Below are 16105 nucleotides of genomic sequence, written 5' to 3'. Positions count from 1 at the left end.
CCAGCACATGCCTGTCCTCCTCTTCCTCCCAGGGAGAGACTGGGGGAGGCAGATCTGTGTCCCACACCCTCCAGCTTCTCTGATGTCCTCGAGCTAAACCCTGAACTGAATTTTTTTTGGTTTCATGTTTTTGTTTCCCTCTTTTCCTCCTTCTCTCTCAGCTGGAACTGCAACATCCTCTCCCCGAAGGTTCATCCCCGGCCTCGGTGCTAATGAAAAATGTGATAATGTTTGCCTCCTTCCCGGGGGTGGAGGGAGGCACAATCTAATTAAAGGTTTGCCAGCAGCTCGAGCGCTGCAGATGGATGGTTGTTTGGGAAGTGCGAAGGATTATTATTATTATTATTGTTATTATGACGAATGCTACCACCAGATTTCATAAACAGGCAGCAGGGGAGGTGAAGCAGGTGGTAAAAGCACAGGCAGGGCTTGTTGTGCTGCCCACACCTTGCTCTCAGCCCCACATTAGGGTGGTGAGCAGGGAGATCCCATCTCTGCCCCAGGAATGAGTGGCTCGTGGATGGACTGTGCCGGCCTCTTGATGAAGGGTTTGCCTTCCCAGCGGCAGGAAGAGCCAAGTGCAGGGAAATTTGGCTGCTCTGGGGCGTGTTGTCTGTGCTGCTTTTGTAAGGGAAGGGCAGGACTGGTGGGAGGATCAGCAGCTCCTTCCGGCCGTGGATGAGCAGATCACTTGAGTGACAAAATCCAGCATCGGTTACACAAGAGAGAAAACACCCCTGGGACAGCCCTCAGGACATCCTGCTCCTTGGACAGTCAGCTGGCTCTGGATACAAATCCATCCCCCCAGTGGGTCCAGTACAAACACACCATAATTCAATTTATAGAATCATAGAATTATTTAGGCTGGAAAAAAACTCCATCACCGAGTCCAACCTTCGAGTCCTGCTGAAAAAAAAATGACAACTGGTTGATATTAAAGTTGTGCTAAAAGCAATTCTCCCTGTAGGACTGCCCTAAAATATCTATAGGAAATAAATGGCTTATATTTGCATCTTTCTGTATAATAAACCATCTCCAGACCATTCACTCAGACACCTTCAAGCCTTTGGGGACCTAAACTATTTACAAACATGTTTTTTAGCTAAACTGAAAATCCTTAATTCTCACCCAGAAATGAACCCCAGTTGTAGTTTCCTCCCTTAATCACAGGATCTCTCCTCATTCACTGACCTTCATACCTCGGGAAAGAATGTGCTCCAGAGCTGGAAAACAAATTAGTGAGTGCTCTGCTGACAGTCCTGGGATGTTTGTAGGAGCAGGGAGTTAATGAGGCAGACAGAAACTATTCCAGACAGCGGGTGCTGCAGAGGGAAAAGGTGTTTTGTGGCCACACAGTGACAAGGGCCAAGGATTGAGAGCGGCAAGGAGAGCCGTGAAGAATTAAATTAACCCTCTCCCACTTCCAAAAGCGAGGAGTGCTATCAAAAAAACAAAGCCAGCTTTCATCTACGTGCCCTGGGATGGAAAAAAAAAAAACCTCTGGCTTTTGGAGGTGGGTGGCTGCAAGGTGACTGCAGCCAGCCTGGAGTGTGCTCCTGGTGCCACCTGCTCCTGCCCTCCTCTGGCTGTTCCATGGGAACGGCGATGCTTGGGCCGGTTCCTGGCAGACAATAATTTAGAGCAGGGCAGAAATAATTCAGGGAATCACACGGGGCCTTTTTGCTGGTCAATGAACCGACCTCTGTCCTGCAGCAACTCGGTTTGTCACCTCCCACCTGCCAGGAGGAGGTGGCGCCTGCAAAATGGGTTGTGTCTCACGGCAGCAGCAAGAGGAGTCCTTGAGGTTTAGGGAAGCTGTTCTGCTCTGGCAGAAAAAGGAACATCTGAAAAATGCTCCTCGTGTTCAGCAGTTACAGCTGAGGTTTTATTGTGGTGTTTATCAGGTGGATTTAGGGAGATGCAGCTCTGCTGCTTCACTCTCCTCACTCCCTGTCTGCACCTCCCATAATCCAGCCCTGCACAGTAAACTGGCCCAGCAGTGGGAATGCAGGAGAGCTGGCACTCCAGGATAGCTGCTCAGTCTTTGGAGTGAATAGCACTAAAGTCCAGGATGCAGCTCTGGAGCCTGCAACAGGCTCTTTTTGCACCTGGGGAAAGGGGGTTAAAAGGTGCCTTCCCTCGGAGTCGCCAGGAGCTGCTTTTCTGTGCAGCACAAAAATCAGCTGCCATCCATCCCCCTCATTTCACAGCAGGGAGAAAAGCTCAGTGCAGAGCATCCTTCCTGCCCTAGGCATTGAGATACAAACAGCTGCAACTCACCTTGTGCCATAAACATAAATATATATATATATTTATTAATATATTTATTGTATTTACTGGGTTTAATCCCCATACTCGCTACGGGCGTATTTTCCTCCTGAATAGGAGGTGACATTTCCAGTCACTTTTTTTGCAAGAAATTAGCTGGCAAAGGCAGCCTAAAAACAAACCCTGTGCCTGTTTCCTCTCCTTTCTGGGCTGAGGGGGTTTACTTTCAATGGAAAACTGGGACGTTCCATGGCTCCCTGCTGCTCAACCGTGTGTGTTACAGTCCTCCAGGCTTTGCAGGTCTGAGGCATGGATTTGTCTAAGCTATTATTACACACTCTATAATTTATCAGTCTTAAATTTAAGGATATCAGCTCAGTGAGGATTTTTTATTTCCCGTTTATTCACTCTCTCAGCCTTTAAGTGATCACGAAAACGATTAACAAAACCCCTCTTTAGTTCAAAGCTTCAGTGATAACATTCATATCGTGTACAGTCAAGCCCTGCTGGTGCAAAAATTGCCAAAACCTCACATTCCACGCTCTTTTCCTCGTCCTCCTCGGGGTGGTGCCTTGCTCCAGAGGTACCTGACCTCAGCCTGAAGGTTTCCTGGGCTTCAATCACAACAGGTCAAAGCCTCCAGGCTCTTGGAAAAGTCAGCTGGCCAAAGGATGCCCTCCATCCCTATGGAAACACACCTGGTAACCCGTGGGATGAAGCAGTCTTGTCATGTGGAATTTCCATGCCTCATTTTTGCTGTTGAAAATCACATCAAATGGTGCTCGGCCCCCAGCCAGCAATATCTGGGCTCCTGCCCCCAGGGGCTCAACCTGCTGCCCCACAGCACAACAGTGGCTCCTCTCACTCCTCCAAAACATAAATATTTCATTAGGATTCTTTTTTTCTTCCAGAAAACAGGTTGTTCATGTGTTTGCAGAAGGAGTTTGCAGCCTCTTCACTCCTCATCGGAGCCGCTCAGGAAGGTGGCCTGGGAGTTGGGGTCACCCTTCTGCTGCCGGACCCCCAGGCTGATGTAGGGCTCTCCACTGCATCTGCTGAACCTCTGGAGGCACCTGCAGCACAGGAGCAAGAAATCACTGATGGTAAAACCCCTAGACTGATGCCACTCACCAGAATTGTCACGTAGAGGTCCTGAAATGCTGTTGATGGGTTTTTATTCTGTGTAAAGTCTATTTGCTGCCTTAAACTGGACTATCCCTTCTGTAGCCCACACAACATCCCTTGAAGTGGGATAATGTCCCCTTCCCATCCCCTCAGAAGAGCCAGGCTGGGGGCTGGCACTGCTCAACCATCAGACAGTGCTCTCGGACCTCCCCTGACTCAGGGACCTCCTTGAGTCCTTGCAAGGGAGGGGACAAAATGTCAGGGGGACCTGGAAACGTTTGGGTTTCTCTATTGAATTAAAGTTTGACTTCAGCACTCAGTGCAGAAGGAGGAAATGTAGTGTGATTTACAGGAGCAGCTCTGGGGGCTCCATTATTTGACTTCTCACCGTTTAACGCCTGTGCCTCCCACTGACACTGTTTTGCATTCTGTGCACTCAACAGACACCCTGTGTGCTTTGTCACCCTGCCCTCAGACCTGCTGGAGTCTGGGGCTGCTTATTCAGCTGTGACTTTGTCCTCTGGGAAGGGCTGGAGTACATCTGTGTCCCACCCTCACCCCAGTCCTGCCCCAGCTCCTGCCCAGCCATACCAGCAAGTGAGGGTGTAGTTGATAGCCAGGATGGCCACAGCAGCTGCCCAGTGCCAGAAGAAGCACATGGTGAGGAACATGATGTTGTCATGGTTCTCCTCATCCCACATTGGACCCCCCCAGGGCTGGAAGAGCACGATTCCGATCTGGGTGGAACGAGAAATTTATTAACTTGGGGAAAAATCGTTAGAGAATCCCAGAATCCCAGGCTGGTTTGGGGTGGAAGGGACCTTAGAGACCATCTCATTCCACCCCCTGCCATGGGCAGGGACAACCTTACCCACCCTCCCAGTGAATCAGCTCAATCCCTGTGGTGACTGAGGGACTGAGGCAGTGAAGCCCAGCCCTGAGTGAGAGGCTGTGCCCCAGATCTTTTTCTGTACCATATCCGGACACAACCGTCCCTGGGCACTGCAAACTCTGAGCCACCCTTTAAAACCCCCACATTTGGTATTTTCCAAACTCAGCCCACTTTTTAACCTCTGAATAAAGGCTGGTTTGAGTTAGCTGGGGCTGAGAGAGAGGAGGGGAACTCAGATTATTTTCAGCAGCTTAGTTTTGGGAGCAATCATCTCCAATTGATTTCTTTGCTGCTCCAGCTTCTCCCAAAGCAAGCAGCTGGCTGTATCTTAACTCAGCCATTTTATTGCTGGGGGTGGGATGTTGCCTTTTCCCACTAAACCAGAGGGAGGGCTGCAGGGTGCATTAGACACATTAAGCAATTAGTACTCGGTTGTTAGATACTGTTGTTGCTCGCTGGCTTTCGCTCTTCCCCCCAGAGAAGCAATAAGCCAAGACTAACAGCTCCTCCAGCAGGAGCAGCCAGCAGAGATGACCTGTGAGAAGTTAAATCCTCAGTCTGGGTTATGAGCTATTTACGAAGCCAGCCTGGCACGATGATCCTCGGGAGATGTGTGATTGGTGTGTGATGCACAGCTCCTTCCCCTCTGTCCCCACTGCCCCCTCTGAGCAGGCACGACTGACCTGCCAGAACCACGTTCCCTGGACGATGGTGATGCCAGCTCTGAACATCTCCAGGACGATGTTGTCCCTGAGGAAGACCTCCAGCAGGATGCTGGCGGCCCCAGCAAAGATGGTGATGAGCAGCAGGGAGTGGATGTGCTGATCCAGCGCGGGCCGGTGGAGGACGTGGTAATAGAAGAGAAAACCTGCCAAGACACGTGCCCTGCTTAGAGCAACAGCAACAACACCAACTGTGCCCACAGGGCACAGCAAAGCACCTGCCTGGGTGGCAGACTGAGACAGGTCACCAGGTAAAGAAGGGACTCCAAGTGGCACCATCCCCCTGGGTCTCCTGGCATCCCACCATCCTGGAGGGATGAGGTGCCCAGCCTTGGGATAGGAGGATCTGAGCAATAGAGGATCCAAAGACAGGCTGGTTTTCTTCCCCCATCAGTGATATCACCTCTCCCCTTATAACCAGCTTTCTGCTCTGTCCTTCTTTCCTATTGCTAAACTCCACCATTTTTTGGGAGCTGTAAATGGTAAATTTCTTGTTATTCCTGTGCCTGTTGAGGTGCCCCTGCTGCTGTCTCAAAAACTGCTGCAGTCATGAAGGGGAAAACAAGAGGAGATGTGCAGCTTCTGTAGAAGCAAGACCCTCTTTTCCCATGGTGGGGGCTGGAACTAGATGATCTTTAATGTCCCTTCCAACCCAAGACTTCCTACGATTCTGTGATCCAAGAGGGCTCTGGAATCCTGGCTGGTGACTTGCAAGACAGCCAGAAGACAGAACGATATTCATGATGTATTGAAGCCAGAATAAGTCACTTTAATTTGCCACGTGCCCTGCAAGCAGATGAGGCTGACGGTGCCTGCAGAGCAATCCGTGGCTCTCGAGGGGAGCCCAGGGCAGGGGAACAGCTCTGAGCACAGCAGATGATGCAGCAGCCACCAGCCACTCATCCTGAGGGAGCTCATCCTGCTCCTCCACTCCACGGTCTCCCCAGAAATCCCAAACCAGCACCTACTGGTGCCTGTATTTCCCATCTCATTCCAGACTGCCCTGCAATAATATATCACCTACAATGTGCAGGATCTCCAGAGGCATCCCAAGCAATACTCCAGTCAGGCAAGGCAAATTTTAGTCCTTCTCTGACTCGGTCTCGCTTGGTGTGTTCAGCTGGAGCAGAGGAGACTGAGGGGAGACCTCCCTGCAGTCACAACTGCCTGGGCAGGGGCAGAGGAGGGGCAGGACTGAGCTCTGCTCTGGGGGGACCAGGGACAGCCCCCAGGGAATGGCTGGAGCTGTGTCAGGGCAGGCTCAGGGTGGATCTCAGGGAAAGGTTCTTCCCCCAGAGGGTGGTTGGCACTGAACAGGCTCCCCAGGGCAGTGGGCACAGCCCCAAGGCTGCCAGAGCTGCAGGAGGGTTTGGATGATCCTCTGGGGCACAGGGGGTGACTCTTGGGGCTGGGCCTGTGCAGGGCTGAGGGTTGGACTGGATGATCCTTGTGGGTCCCTCCCAGCTCAGCATGTTTTGTGATTCTGTCATCCCTCCCCGACATTAAGCACCGCCTTCTCCCACCAACCTTCGACAAACACGGCCACGGACAGCATGAGGCGATCCAGGCCCCTTGGCACGGCCTGGGAGACGAAGGTGAGGACGTCCACCACGCCGGAGATGCCGTAGAACAGGTACATGGTGGTGTGCTGCCAGTTCATCAGCTTCACCCAGTCCCGGCCGGCCCCGCTGTACAGGTACAGGTGCGGCCCGTCCGGCACGAACTGCTCTGCCAGCATCCCTGCGGGGACACACGGGGATCCTGGGGAACGCTGCCTCGTGCCTCCAGCGCTGCTGGAGCAGCAGCTCCAGGCTTGCAGCAGGGAGAAAAGACCGCAGGAAAAGCTCAGGATTGTTAACACGAGCTCAGCTCTGGGAAGGGGGACGAGACTCGGCCTTTTCGCCTCAAACTCTACCAGAGATTCGGGCCACGCGAGCGTTCAAGGGTGCAGCCCCCAGGGAAGGAGTGGAATCACCATCCTTGGAAGCGTTCAAGCACATGTAGGTGTGGTGCTCAGGCTCATGGTTTAGTGGTGGACCTGGCTGATGGTTGGACTTGAGGACCTCAGAGGTCTTTTCCAACCTTAAGGATTCTCTGGTCCTTCCACATCTGGGCCGGTCTGTCTGGAGTCAGGGCTCCAGTGCAGCCACCACTGCAGGCTGGGAATTTACCCACGTGGCAAGTGAAAAGTTAAGCCTTACCTATGAGAGCAAAGACAATTTTCATTCCCCCTTCCACGGCATCCACGCGCTGGAAACTGGAACTCCTGGGGGATTTCTTGTTGGCTCCCTGGCTGAGGTACCTCAGAGGGTATTTCACCGACCACCAGAGCCCAAAGAGCAGGAAGAAGCTGCCTGGGAGTGCGTGACCCTTGAAATTCGCCATCCTGACAGCCTCCTCTGGCTGCAAGGCAAAGAAAAATGGTGAAATTATTCAACTTACAGCAGTTCTTTGGCACGACACCGGGAAAAATTGGATTTACCTTGCACGGAGGCCTGGAAAAGGCTTGACCAGGCACATAGGAATGGGGAAGGAGAACTGGAAAACCCTCCAAGGGTGAGAGGTGGGAACAAACAGGGCCTCTCTGAGGCCCTTGCCCCAAGATAAGAAAATGTCCAGGAAAGCCAGACTAGCTCAGCAAAAGCCCTAAACCTGCTGCAATCTCTGACACATCCCAGCCTGTACCTTGCATTCCTCAGATCCCTCCCAGCAGCAGCTCCTGCTTTTCCTGCTCTTCTGCAAGGATGAGCAGACTAGGGAAGGGGGCTTTTGGGGACCAGGTAGGAGAGATAACACACAGGGAAAGCAGTGATGTCTAGGGGTAAACACCAGTGAGTTTCTTTAGCTCCTTGAACAGCCACAGAAGTCCAAAATGTTTTAAAATTCCTGAAATCATTTCAGCCCATAGAGGGGGGAAAATACACTCTGTGTTTACTCCACAAACCAAAGCATATTGTTAAAAATGGAGCTTCCCAAAAGCTGCTGCAAACAAAACACCGTGAGCCTGGGCTAAACCACCCAACTCACTGCCTGCATCCCGACCTCCTCACACTCCTCCTTCCCTCCCCAGGGCATCCCCAAGCCAGGATTTGCAGGGAGGATCCCAGCCAGGCTGCCCTCCCCCAGTCTGTAGGGAGCCAGGAGACCCATTTCCTGGGAGAATTACACCAATTAAGCCCGGCTGGCTCCTGTTTGCCATTTGCTGGTTTGCTTAATTAGGTGGAGAAGTGATTAGTTCTTTCCTGTGGGCTCCAGCATATGTCCAGGGGGTGTGAGGGGGTGTCAGGCTGGGCAATGAGGGTGGTTTGAATTGATAACAAAGGTTGTGCTGCCAGCACCAGGACTTCCTTCTCCACTCAGGGAGTGCTTAACACTGGGTGGGAGCCATCCCCCTCGTGGGGTGGATGCTTTGGAGCTGGACCTGAGCTCCCCAGCCCAGGCACCCACATCCTGATCCTCCTGAAACCACCAGTGGCATTTTGGGCTTCAGTCTCCACTCCCTGGAAATATAAACCAAAAGTGCTCTTCTGCTGTTGCACAAAGATAATTTGGTTTGACTACTGCTCACTGCTGTCAGCCTTGCAGAGGGAGAGCGGTTCCTTGGCCTTTATTAATGTCTGATTTCAGCCAGTTTGTCCCTTGTTTCATCCCCTGAAGTCCGTGGCTGGTGCAGGAACCATCTCCCACAGGTGCCTGTCCCCAGGCAGGAAAATCCACTGGGTTAGCCCCGACCTCCTAAAGCCCTGGAGCCAACCTGCCTGATCTGAGCTGGTTTGACCAACCAGCTAATCCAGCACCTGCTGGTGAGCAAACACTGGCTCCTTGTGCAAACACCAGCCCAGTGTGTGCAGCTACACACGGCAGTGACGGGGCTGATGCCCTTGTGGTCACACCAGGCTGGTCCCACAGTCCTGCCCTCACCAAACACCTCCGAGCTGCCTGTGGATCCAGGAAAATTAATTTAGGAGGGGACTTTCTAAGCTGTGCATGGAAATGGTGTTTTCTCCTGCACTCACTGGCAGCTCAGCAGGTTGCTGTGAGCAGCACTGCAAAGGCTCTGCCTTATTTTGTGACTTAAAAGGAGAGATGTATTGACAGTGGGTGCGTTGGGTAATTAAACAGAAAATCAAAGCAGTGCTGGCACGGTCCAGTGGGTTAATACAATCAAATACAGACAACCAGGGAATGGGAGCATCCACCTGCATCCCTGTGGTTAAGGGAGCAGCAATCCCAAGCCAAGGAGAGGGCTGGAAAATCTGTATTTTCTGGGGGGGCAGAGAGTCCCATCATGTACCTGGCTTTAAACTGAAAGAGGGGAAAGTTAGATCAGAAACAAGGAAGAATGGTACAAAATCAAGGTAATGACTGGAACCAGAACTAAACCCACCCCAAAACACCACAACAAGAAGTACTGCAGCCATATTAAGCCATGTTAATGGCACAATTACAAAAGGACCACAGCAATGTGTAGTCAAACATAACTCTAGGATGTATCTCCAGCAGTTACACATTAAAGGCAGATACACAGTGAGACCTTCTTTGATGGAGGATGTTTCTTTGGCCACAGCAGCTCAGCTGCTGTCAGTCTGTAGGGTTGTGTTTGATGGGCTCCTGCAGCTGCAGATTGGCATGAGGGGAGACCCAAACCCTCTCTGGAAGGCTGCAAACAGCTCCAGGTACGCAGGTCAGTGTCTTCCCACCTCTCATGTCTTCGTGAGGGACACATCTCAGGGTTTCCCTCCGGAGATCAGCTCAGTCAAACGGGGTTGACCTGAAGGATGCCCTCATTAACCCTAATTAAAGATCAGTTAGATGGAGTGTGCGTGTCCACCTCACAGTGTGTGCTCTCGGTGGGGCGGTGGGGGCTGTTTTGGGGTTGCTGGGGTCCATTCCTGCCTGATCCCCCACTAGCAGGGATCAGGTGGTTCAGGTGGGACGTGTGACCAGCAAAACTCTTTCTCCTGCTTCTCTTTCTCCTCCGAAAACACGCAGTAGGTAAGCACAGGAGAAAAAACAGCAGCAATTATGTTCGTGCCCCGGGGCACAAACAGCCCTTGTTATCCCTACAGCTCCTGAGGACATGAGAGTTGCCTGCAAGCAGCAGGGAAAAGAACAAGCTGGAGGTCCAGTGGGTGCTGGACAGCAGCCACCTTGCCCAGGACATCCCTGCTGAGTGTGACTTTGCCCCTTCCCTCATCCCCCGTCCCCGTGTCCGGTGACAGCCCCGTGTCCCGCTGGCCCGTCATTGGTGCACTTTACCCCTGTTTATTACGATGCCCTGCGCTGCATCAGCTTAATGATTTACTGCTGCATCTGCTCTTATCAGCTCCCCGGGGAGCTGGTTCCTCCTTGGTTCACAGCTAATGCACCAACCCCCCGGGGAGGCGGCCGGGAGGATGGTGAGGAGCCCGCTGAGACTCCCCCCTCCTCCTCTCGCAGCCACAAAACCTCCTGTGAGCCCAAGCCCGGGCCACTTTACTTTTCCCAGTGTCTCGTTTGCTTTACTGAGGTTTTTGGTTGGGTTTTTTTAAAGGTTTTATTAGTGCATTGATAGTGTCTCAGTCAGGGCATCTCTTCCATTTCCCCAGCTTGGAATTGCAGTCTGAAGTTCACCAGTGGAAACAGCTCGCAGCCATCACCACTGCAATTAACTCTGCCCTTCAGCCTCTGTAAATCAGGCAGTTCAGACACACCAGAGCTGGTCTGCTTGCTGTGGGACCTGCACTTGGCTCTGGGAGCAGCTGTGGGTGACAGAGATGGTCCCCAGGGAAAAGCTGACTCAGGGAAGAAGAGAAATGTCCTGGCTTGTGAAAAAAAAAAAACCAAAAACAACCCATGCTGAGCTGGGGAATGCCACTGAGATGTGGATCTGGAAACATCAAAGCCATTTCCAGAGGGGGTTCGGGTCTCCCCTCATGCCAATCTGCAGCTGCAGGAGCACAGCAAACCCAGCCCTTCACACTGGCAGCAGCTGAGGTGCTGTGGCCAAAAAACCCATCCTCCTTCAGGCTGGTTGTCCTGAATGTTCTCTGTGCATATCCCTGGATACAACACAACCCACAGCCCAAATGCTGCACCTGGGAGGGAAGGCAGTGCTCCAGACACAGAGGTGAGAGATCTGTGCCTCTGAGGACACAAAGATGACACCCAAGAGATGTCAGGAGAGGCATCACCAGCAAAGCTGCCCTGTATCCTGCACTGCCTCACTCCATTGCCAGCACTGTCTTATTTGTCTGCAGAGACATTTCTAATCATAGCAGCACTTCCATCAGCTCCCTCAGGAGCTGGATCCCTAATGCATTAATGTCATTTTGAGCCATTTCATCCCATTATGGTCAGGTTTTCTCCTCTTCACCTCACCCTCGCCGGGGACACTGAGCAATCATGTTCCTCATCCTGGCCAGCCCAGACCTGTCTGCAAAGCCAGGAAAGCAACTTCTCTGCCTCTAAAGGATCCTTAAGGGTTTTGGATTTAAGTTAAAAAATTATCATCATCATCATTATTGGAAACTATTAGGCTCAATTGTCAGGGAGTATCTGAAGGACCATCAGGTGCTGCAGGAGCTTGTGCAGTGACTGCAGAGAGCCAGAGAAAACAGACTGAGGCAATCCATCCCACTGAAATGGGGAAATTCAACGGGGAAGCTCAAACTGAGATGAAAGCTTTAAATTCAGGATGCTGGACCTGAGGTCTGTTTAATAGACACACCTGAAAAGAGTCACTGGGGGAGAGAGACAAGTGAAAAGTGGTGATGGAGAGATTATATTGCTCCCTGCCTGCTCTTCTTTCTGCTGCTTTTCTTTGTCTCCTGTTTTATAAGCCTCTGTTTCAGATTCTCCATCCCAAACCCTGCTCCAAGCCGTGCAGGAAGCAGCTCCAAGTTACAGCCCAGCAGAGAGAGCTGAGAAATAAAACAAATTAGCCAAAGCCATCTTAATTTCAGGGGCTCAGAGCAGGTGCTTCATCATCCTTTTCCTTCTCTTTACGACCTGCACTTGTTTGTTTGGGTTTTTATGGCTCTGAGGTCTGACTTTAAAAATGATCTGTTTGGGGAAATGCAGGCTACCATCCTAAAAGCCATTTTTCTTCACCTCTGCATGATGCTTAAGTGATTAAAGTGCTATCTAAAGGGGGTGGGTGCCATCTGTGCCCCAAACTGCCCCCGTGACTCCGAGATGTGCCATGATGGACTAGCCCTGACTCCAATAATCCCTATCACCTCATGGATACCAACCCAAAAATAAACTCAAAGCCACAGTTACCACCACCAAAAATGCCACAAAAACCAGTATTTATAGAATCCTAGAGTTTCAGAATGGTTTTTGTTGGGAGGGTCCTTAAAGCTCATCCAGTTCCACCCCCTGCCATGGGCAGGGACACCTCCTGCAAGACACTTTCCCCTGGGTTGCTCCAAGCCCTGTCCAACCTGGAATACTCCCAGGTGTGGGGTATCCACAGATTCTCTGGACTCCACAGCTTCTCTGGGCATTTTCCAAAGAGGATAAAATTGCTTGTCCTAAGATTATCCCAACTGCCCCAGAATGTGACACAGGCTAAGAGCTGTAGGTCTTTGACATCCCTCAAGGAAAACAACTAAAGAAACCATTTCCATTGCAATATATCCCCAAAATATCCAATTATTCACCCCCAACACATAACCTCCTCAGCCTCCTGAGCGCCACAGCTGCCCCCTAGAGAGGTGTGGGCCCCCAACATGCCCCACCACCAGCACCCTGTGCCTCAATAATCACACCCTGAGCTGCCAGAGCCAGGAGTTGTTAGTTTTTTAATGATAATCCAGTAGGAAGAAGGAAGAAACCCTTCCCCTGCAGCAAAAATGTCCCTGTCCATGGCAGAGGGGTTGGAACAAAATGAGTTTTAAGGTCCCTTCCAAGCCAAGCCATGCTGGGATCCTACGATTCTAACCCGCACGCTTTTTTGGGGGGCATCAAAAGCGACTTTCCTGGGCAATCCTGCGGGGAGAGGAGGGTGGGGAGGGACTTTCTGGTTCAGCGCCCGCGGGGGCGATTTGGGCTGAGCTGCGAGGCAGAGTTTCTGCGCTGAATTTGGCAGGGAGGGGAGCGGGGACCCGGCGAGGGCTCCTGGCGGGCAGGGCTGGGTGGGATCGGGGAGGTCTCGTTTCCCCTCCGGCTGCCCCGCTCTCACCTTTCCCTGCTTTCAGCCCAGCACACCGCGTTTATTCTTCGACTTCCTCCTTGCAAAACGCTGCTGCGGGTTTGCCGGGGCTGTCCCATCGCCCGCAGCCCGGCAGGGACAGCAGGGACCCTCCCGTGTCCCCGCAGGGTGCTGGGACACCCGGCGGGTCGGGCTCTGCCCCCCCTGCCCCCTCCCCGGCAATTCGCTCTCCCAAGGGCGGCGGGTCCAGGTTTACCCACCCTGAGCCCTCTGCTTGCTCCCCGAGGGGTTTGGATCCCAACAGAGGGGTCCCCTAAGGGGCAGGCGGGGGGTGACCCCCCATGCCACCCCCCCGAGCCCCCCGCCCGTGCCAGCCCAGGGCAGCAGAGCCTTACCTGCCGCGTCGATGCCGCTGCCACACCTGCTCCCAGGTGACCCGTGCTCCTCCCCTGCCCCACCCTGCCAGCCCTGGGTGCCCACAGCCTCCCCAAAACCCCAGCCAGCAGGGAGAAGTGGCCCTGGATGCCGAAATCCCCCATCAGGAACTGTAATTTTGCGGTTTCTCGCCCCAAAACTCTTCTGTGAGTTCCTGACTTCAAGGCTTTCCCCCCTCCAGGAAATCTTTATTTTCTCACATTTCATGCAATGGTGAAATTTCCTTCTCTCTGCCCCCGCCCCGTCACCCACCCCATGCAGGGCCAGGGGAGCTGCCTGGGGTATTACCCCACACCCCAGGCCCCTGCATTCCTCACCCCAAAACACTGCATTAATTATTAACTGGATTAATTCCTCCAAAGTACTTCATTTTCCGTGCTTCCCAGGTCTGATGGATGCTCCTCCTGGGATCCCCACTCAGAACCCATATTTCAATCCAAATGCAATTTTCTGACCAGGCCTCCTATAAAACTGAGTTTATCCTTAATAATACTTTCCACTTTCATCTCCAGCCCTGCAAGTGCTTTACAAATGTTAAATAATTAACCCCCACGACACCCCTGGGAGAGAGGGAAGCATTATTATGGCTATTTGTAAGGGAAGCTCTGACAGGGCCTTCTGTGCTCCAACCCTGGGTTTTACACACTTTTAGGGAGCAGCTCAGCTACTTACAGCCCTGAGAGCAACTACACCTGCCACAGGGAATTTGCAGCAAGAAAGCTGGATTTAAATGTTTTAAATATTTTAAATATAAATACCACCCTGTTTTATAAACGACTTGAGGGTTAGAAGTGCTGTCTGGCAATCCCCTGTCTTTTCCTTATGTTATTATATTATTATTTTGATTTATTAGCATCAAATCTGTTCCCTCTCTCTGTCCCACAATACTGTTTGAAAGGTAAATCTTTAAATAATAAATAATAATCCATTAATCCACCTTTTCTCATCTCTCAGAGAGGTGGGTGCTGCTGGAAGGGAAGAAGCATCCCACTGTCATCCTCTCTTTTATCAGTGGTGGGGTTGGATGCCCAAACCCTGTGTGTTTTGGGTTTTTTTGGAGGTGAGATGATTCAAATGTTCCAGAGGCAAAAGCCAAGCTGCAGGTATTTCTTATCTCTCCATGAAACTGTTTCATGAACATCCCAGGAGGTGCTGACATTTTAACCCGTGTCCCACAAGCCCTGGAATAAATCAGAATTAATCAAGGGGTTTACACTCACCTCACACAGGAGGATTTAACCCCAAAAAACCAACAATCTTAAGTTGTGAGTGATGAAGTCTCTGGAGCTGATATGGAAGAAAGGCTGAGTGTGGTTAAAAACTCAACCTTTACTTAAACCCGACCCTAAAATGGGAGCTTGTTCCTCCCCCGTGCTCTGCCGAGTCATGTTGGTGTTTCTCGCCTACCAGGAAATTTGCACCTTCAAATATTTGCAGAACCAAATCACGGGGTGTGTAGGGGGTGGATCTTACTATAAGGAAACAAATAACCTCTCTGTGTGCATTTAGTGTAGTAAAGACCAGCCCTGAGCTGGGATTAAGTGGAACCTCAGCAGAATGTCTCACTTCCACATGGCCCTGATAAGACAAACCTAATATCATCTCTGATTTCTCACGTCCACATGGTCCTGATAAGACAAACCTGATGTCATCTCTAATTTATAGTTGTATCATCCTAGAGCTCAGCCACCCTTCAAACAGTTCCTTAAACAGCCTTGAAATCACAAGTAAAGGCTTTGAATTCATCAAACCTGTGTCCAGTTTGGGAGATGAGTCACCACTGGAATTCTGGTCAGCACAGCACAACCAGCCTAAAAAACCCAGGGATCAATTCCTAATTAGCACCATTTCTAAATCTTAATGCCTTCCTATGAAATCAACCCAGAAAAAAAATCACAATTCCTATTCTAGGAAATTTTGAAGCCTCCACAAGCTGTTTTGTGTCCTGCTCATCTCTAATTTTCCACCTCCTGATATCTATTTTCTCCCTGCTTACCCCACGCAGAACTGCAGCTCCTAAACACATCCATAGGAGCTCTGGCAGCAAACAACAGCCCGACAGTCTCTTCACACTGACATGCAAATCTGCAGGGAATCACCAAGAAAACAGGGATGTGCTGCTCTGGGAATCATCTCGGGATGCCCTCTGGGAAGATGAGGTGGCACCTGCAGTCTCCACGGGTGCAGTGTGTGATACAGGCAGGGGGAAGAGCAGGGCTCAGAAAGAGCTCAGAAATAATTGCTCGGAGAAATGGGGGAAAGGATGGAGTGTAAGAGCCAGGAAATTGCTTCCCTCATGTTCCTGTGCTGGCAGAGGGGACGGGTGGCAGAGTCACCTGCCACGTGGACACACATCCAGAGGGATGAGTGCACGGGCTACCTGCAATCTCCAGAGGCAGGAAAATGGGAAAGCAGGCTGGAACACTGGCCAGGCACAGATGTTTACCTGCTCCCTCACTGGGATGTCCATGTGTTCTCCAACTGAGATAATGACACCTTGTGCTCCTCCCCCTCCTCCTGCACCCA

General features: G+C 51.5%; 2 protein-coding genes across 4 annotated transcripts in view; both read right to left on the bottom strand.

Annotated features, from left to right (window-relative positions):
• Nucleotides 1-16105, bottom strand: part of ST3GAL4 (ST3 beta-galactoside alpha-2,3-sialyltransferase 4) — a 1214471-nt gene that overhangs the window by 4423 nt on the left and 1193943 nt on the right. The gene's annotated exons all lie outside the window — the stretch shown is intronic.
• LOC126644117 (transmembrane protein 45B-like) lies at nucleotides 2310-16045 on the bottom strand. Of its 3 annotated transcripts, none has more exons than XM_050323061.1 (6): nucleotides 16026-16045; nucleotides 7209-7410; nucleotides 6535-6747; nucleotides 4969-5153; nucleotides 3985-4130; nucleotides 2310-3341 (listed from the first exon to the last, which is right to left on the bottom strand). In XM_050323061.1, exons 2-6 carry the CDS (start codon nucleotides 7390-7392, stop codon nucleotides 3224-3226), a joined length of 846 nt encoding a protein of 281 aa, XP_050179018.1. In that variant the 5' UTR covers nucleotides 7393-7410; nucleotides 16026-16045; the 3' UTR covers nucleotides 2310-3223. The 3 variants fall into 3 exon arrangements, with proteins under 3 accessions (XP_050179018.1, XP_050179019.1, XP_050179020.1); XM_050323062.1 differs by lacking the exon at nucleotides 16026-16045 and adding an exon at nucleotides 14800-14944; XM_050323063.1 differs by lacking the exon at nucleotides 16026-16045 and adding an exon at nucleotides 13540-13561.

This window comes from Myiozetetes cayanensis, unplaced genomic scaffold (assembly GCF_022539395.1).
Source record: "Myiozetetes cayanensis isolate MyiCay16 unplaced genomic scaffold, myiCay2020 scf29, whole genome shotgun sequence".
NCBI classification, from domain to species: domain Eukaryota; kingdom Metazoa; phylum Chordata; class Aves; order Passeriformes; family Tyrannidae; genus Myiozetetes; species Myiozetetes cayanensis.
This window is presented reverse-complemented; position numbering and strand designations above follow the sequence as displayed.

Excerpts from the sequence above, each read along its gene's own strand:
- LOC126644117 (XM_050323061.1), bottom strand. The coding sequence starts at position 7,392 with ATGGCGAATTTCAAGGGTCACGCACTCCCAGGCAGCTTCTTCCTGCTC. Across the intron at positions 6,748-7,208 it reads AATTGTCTTTGCTCTCATAG|GGATGCTGGCAGAGCAGTTC; the intron begins GTAAGGCTTAAC and ends GTGTCCCCGCAG. Across the intron at positions 4,131-4,968 it reads AGGGAACGTGGTTCTGGCAG|ATCGGAATCGTGCTCTTCCA; the intron begins GTCAGTCGTGCC and ends CGTTCCACCCAG.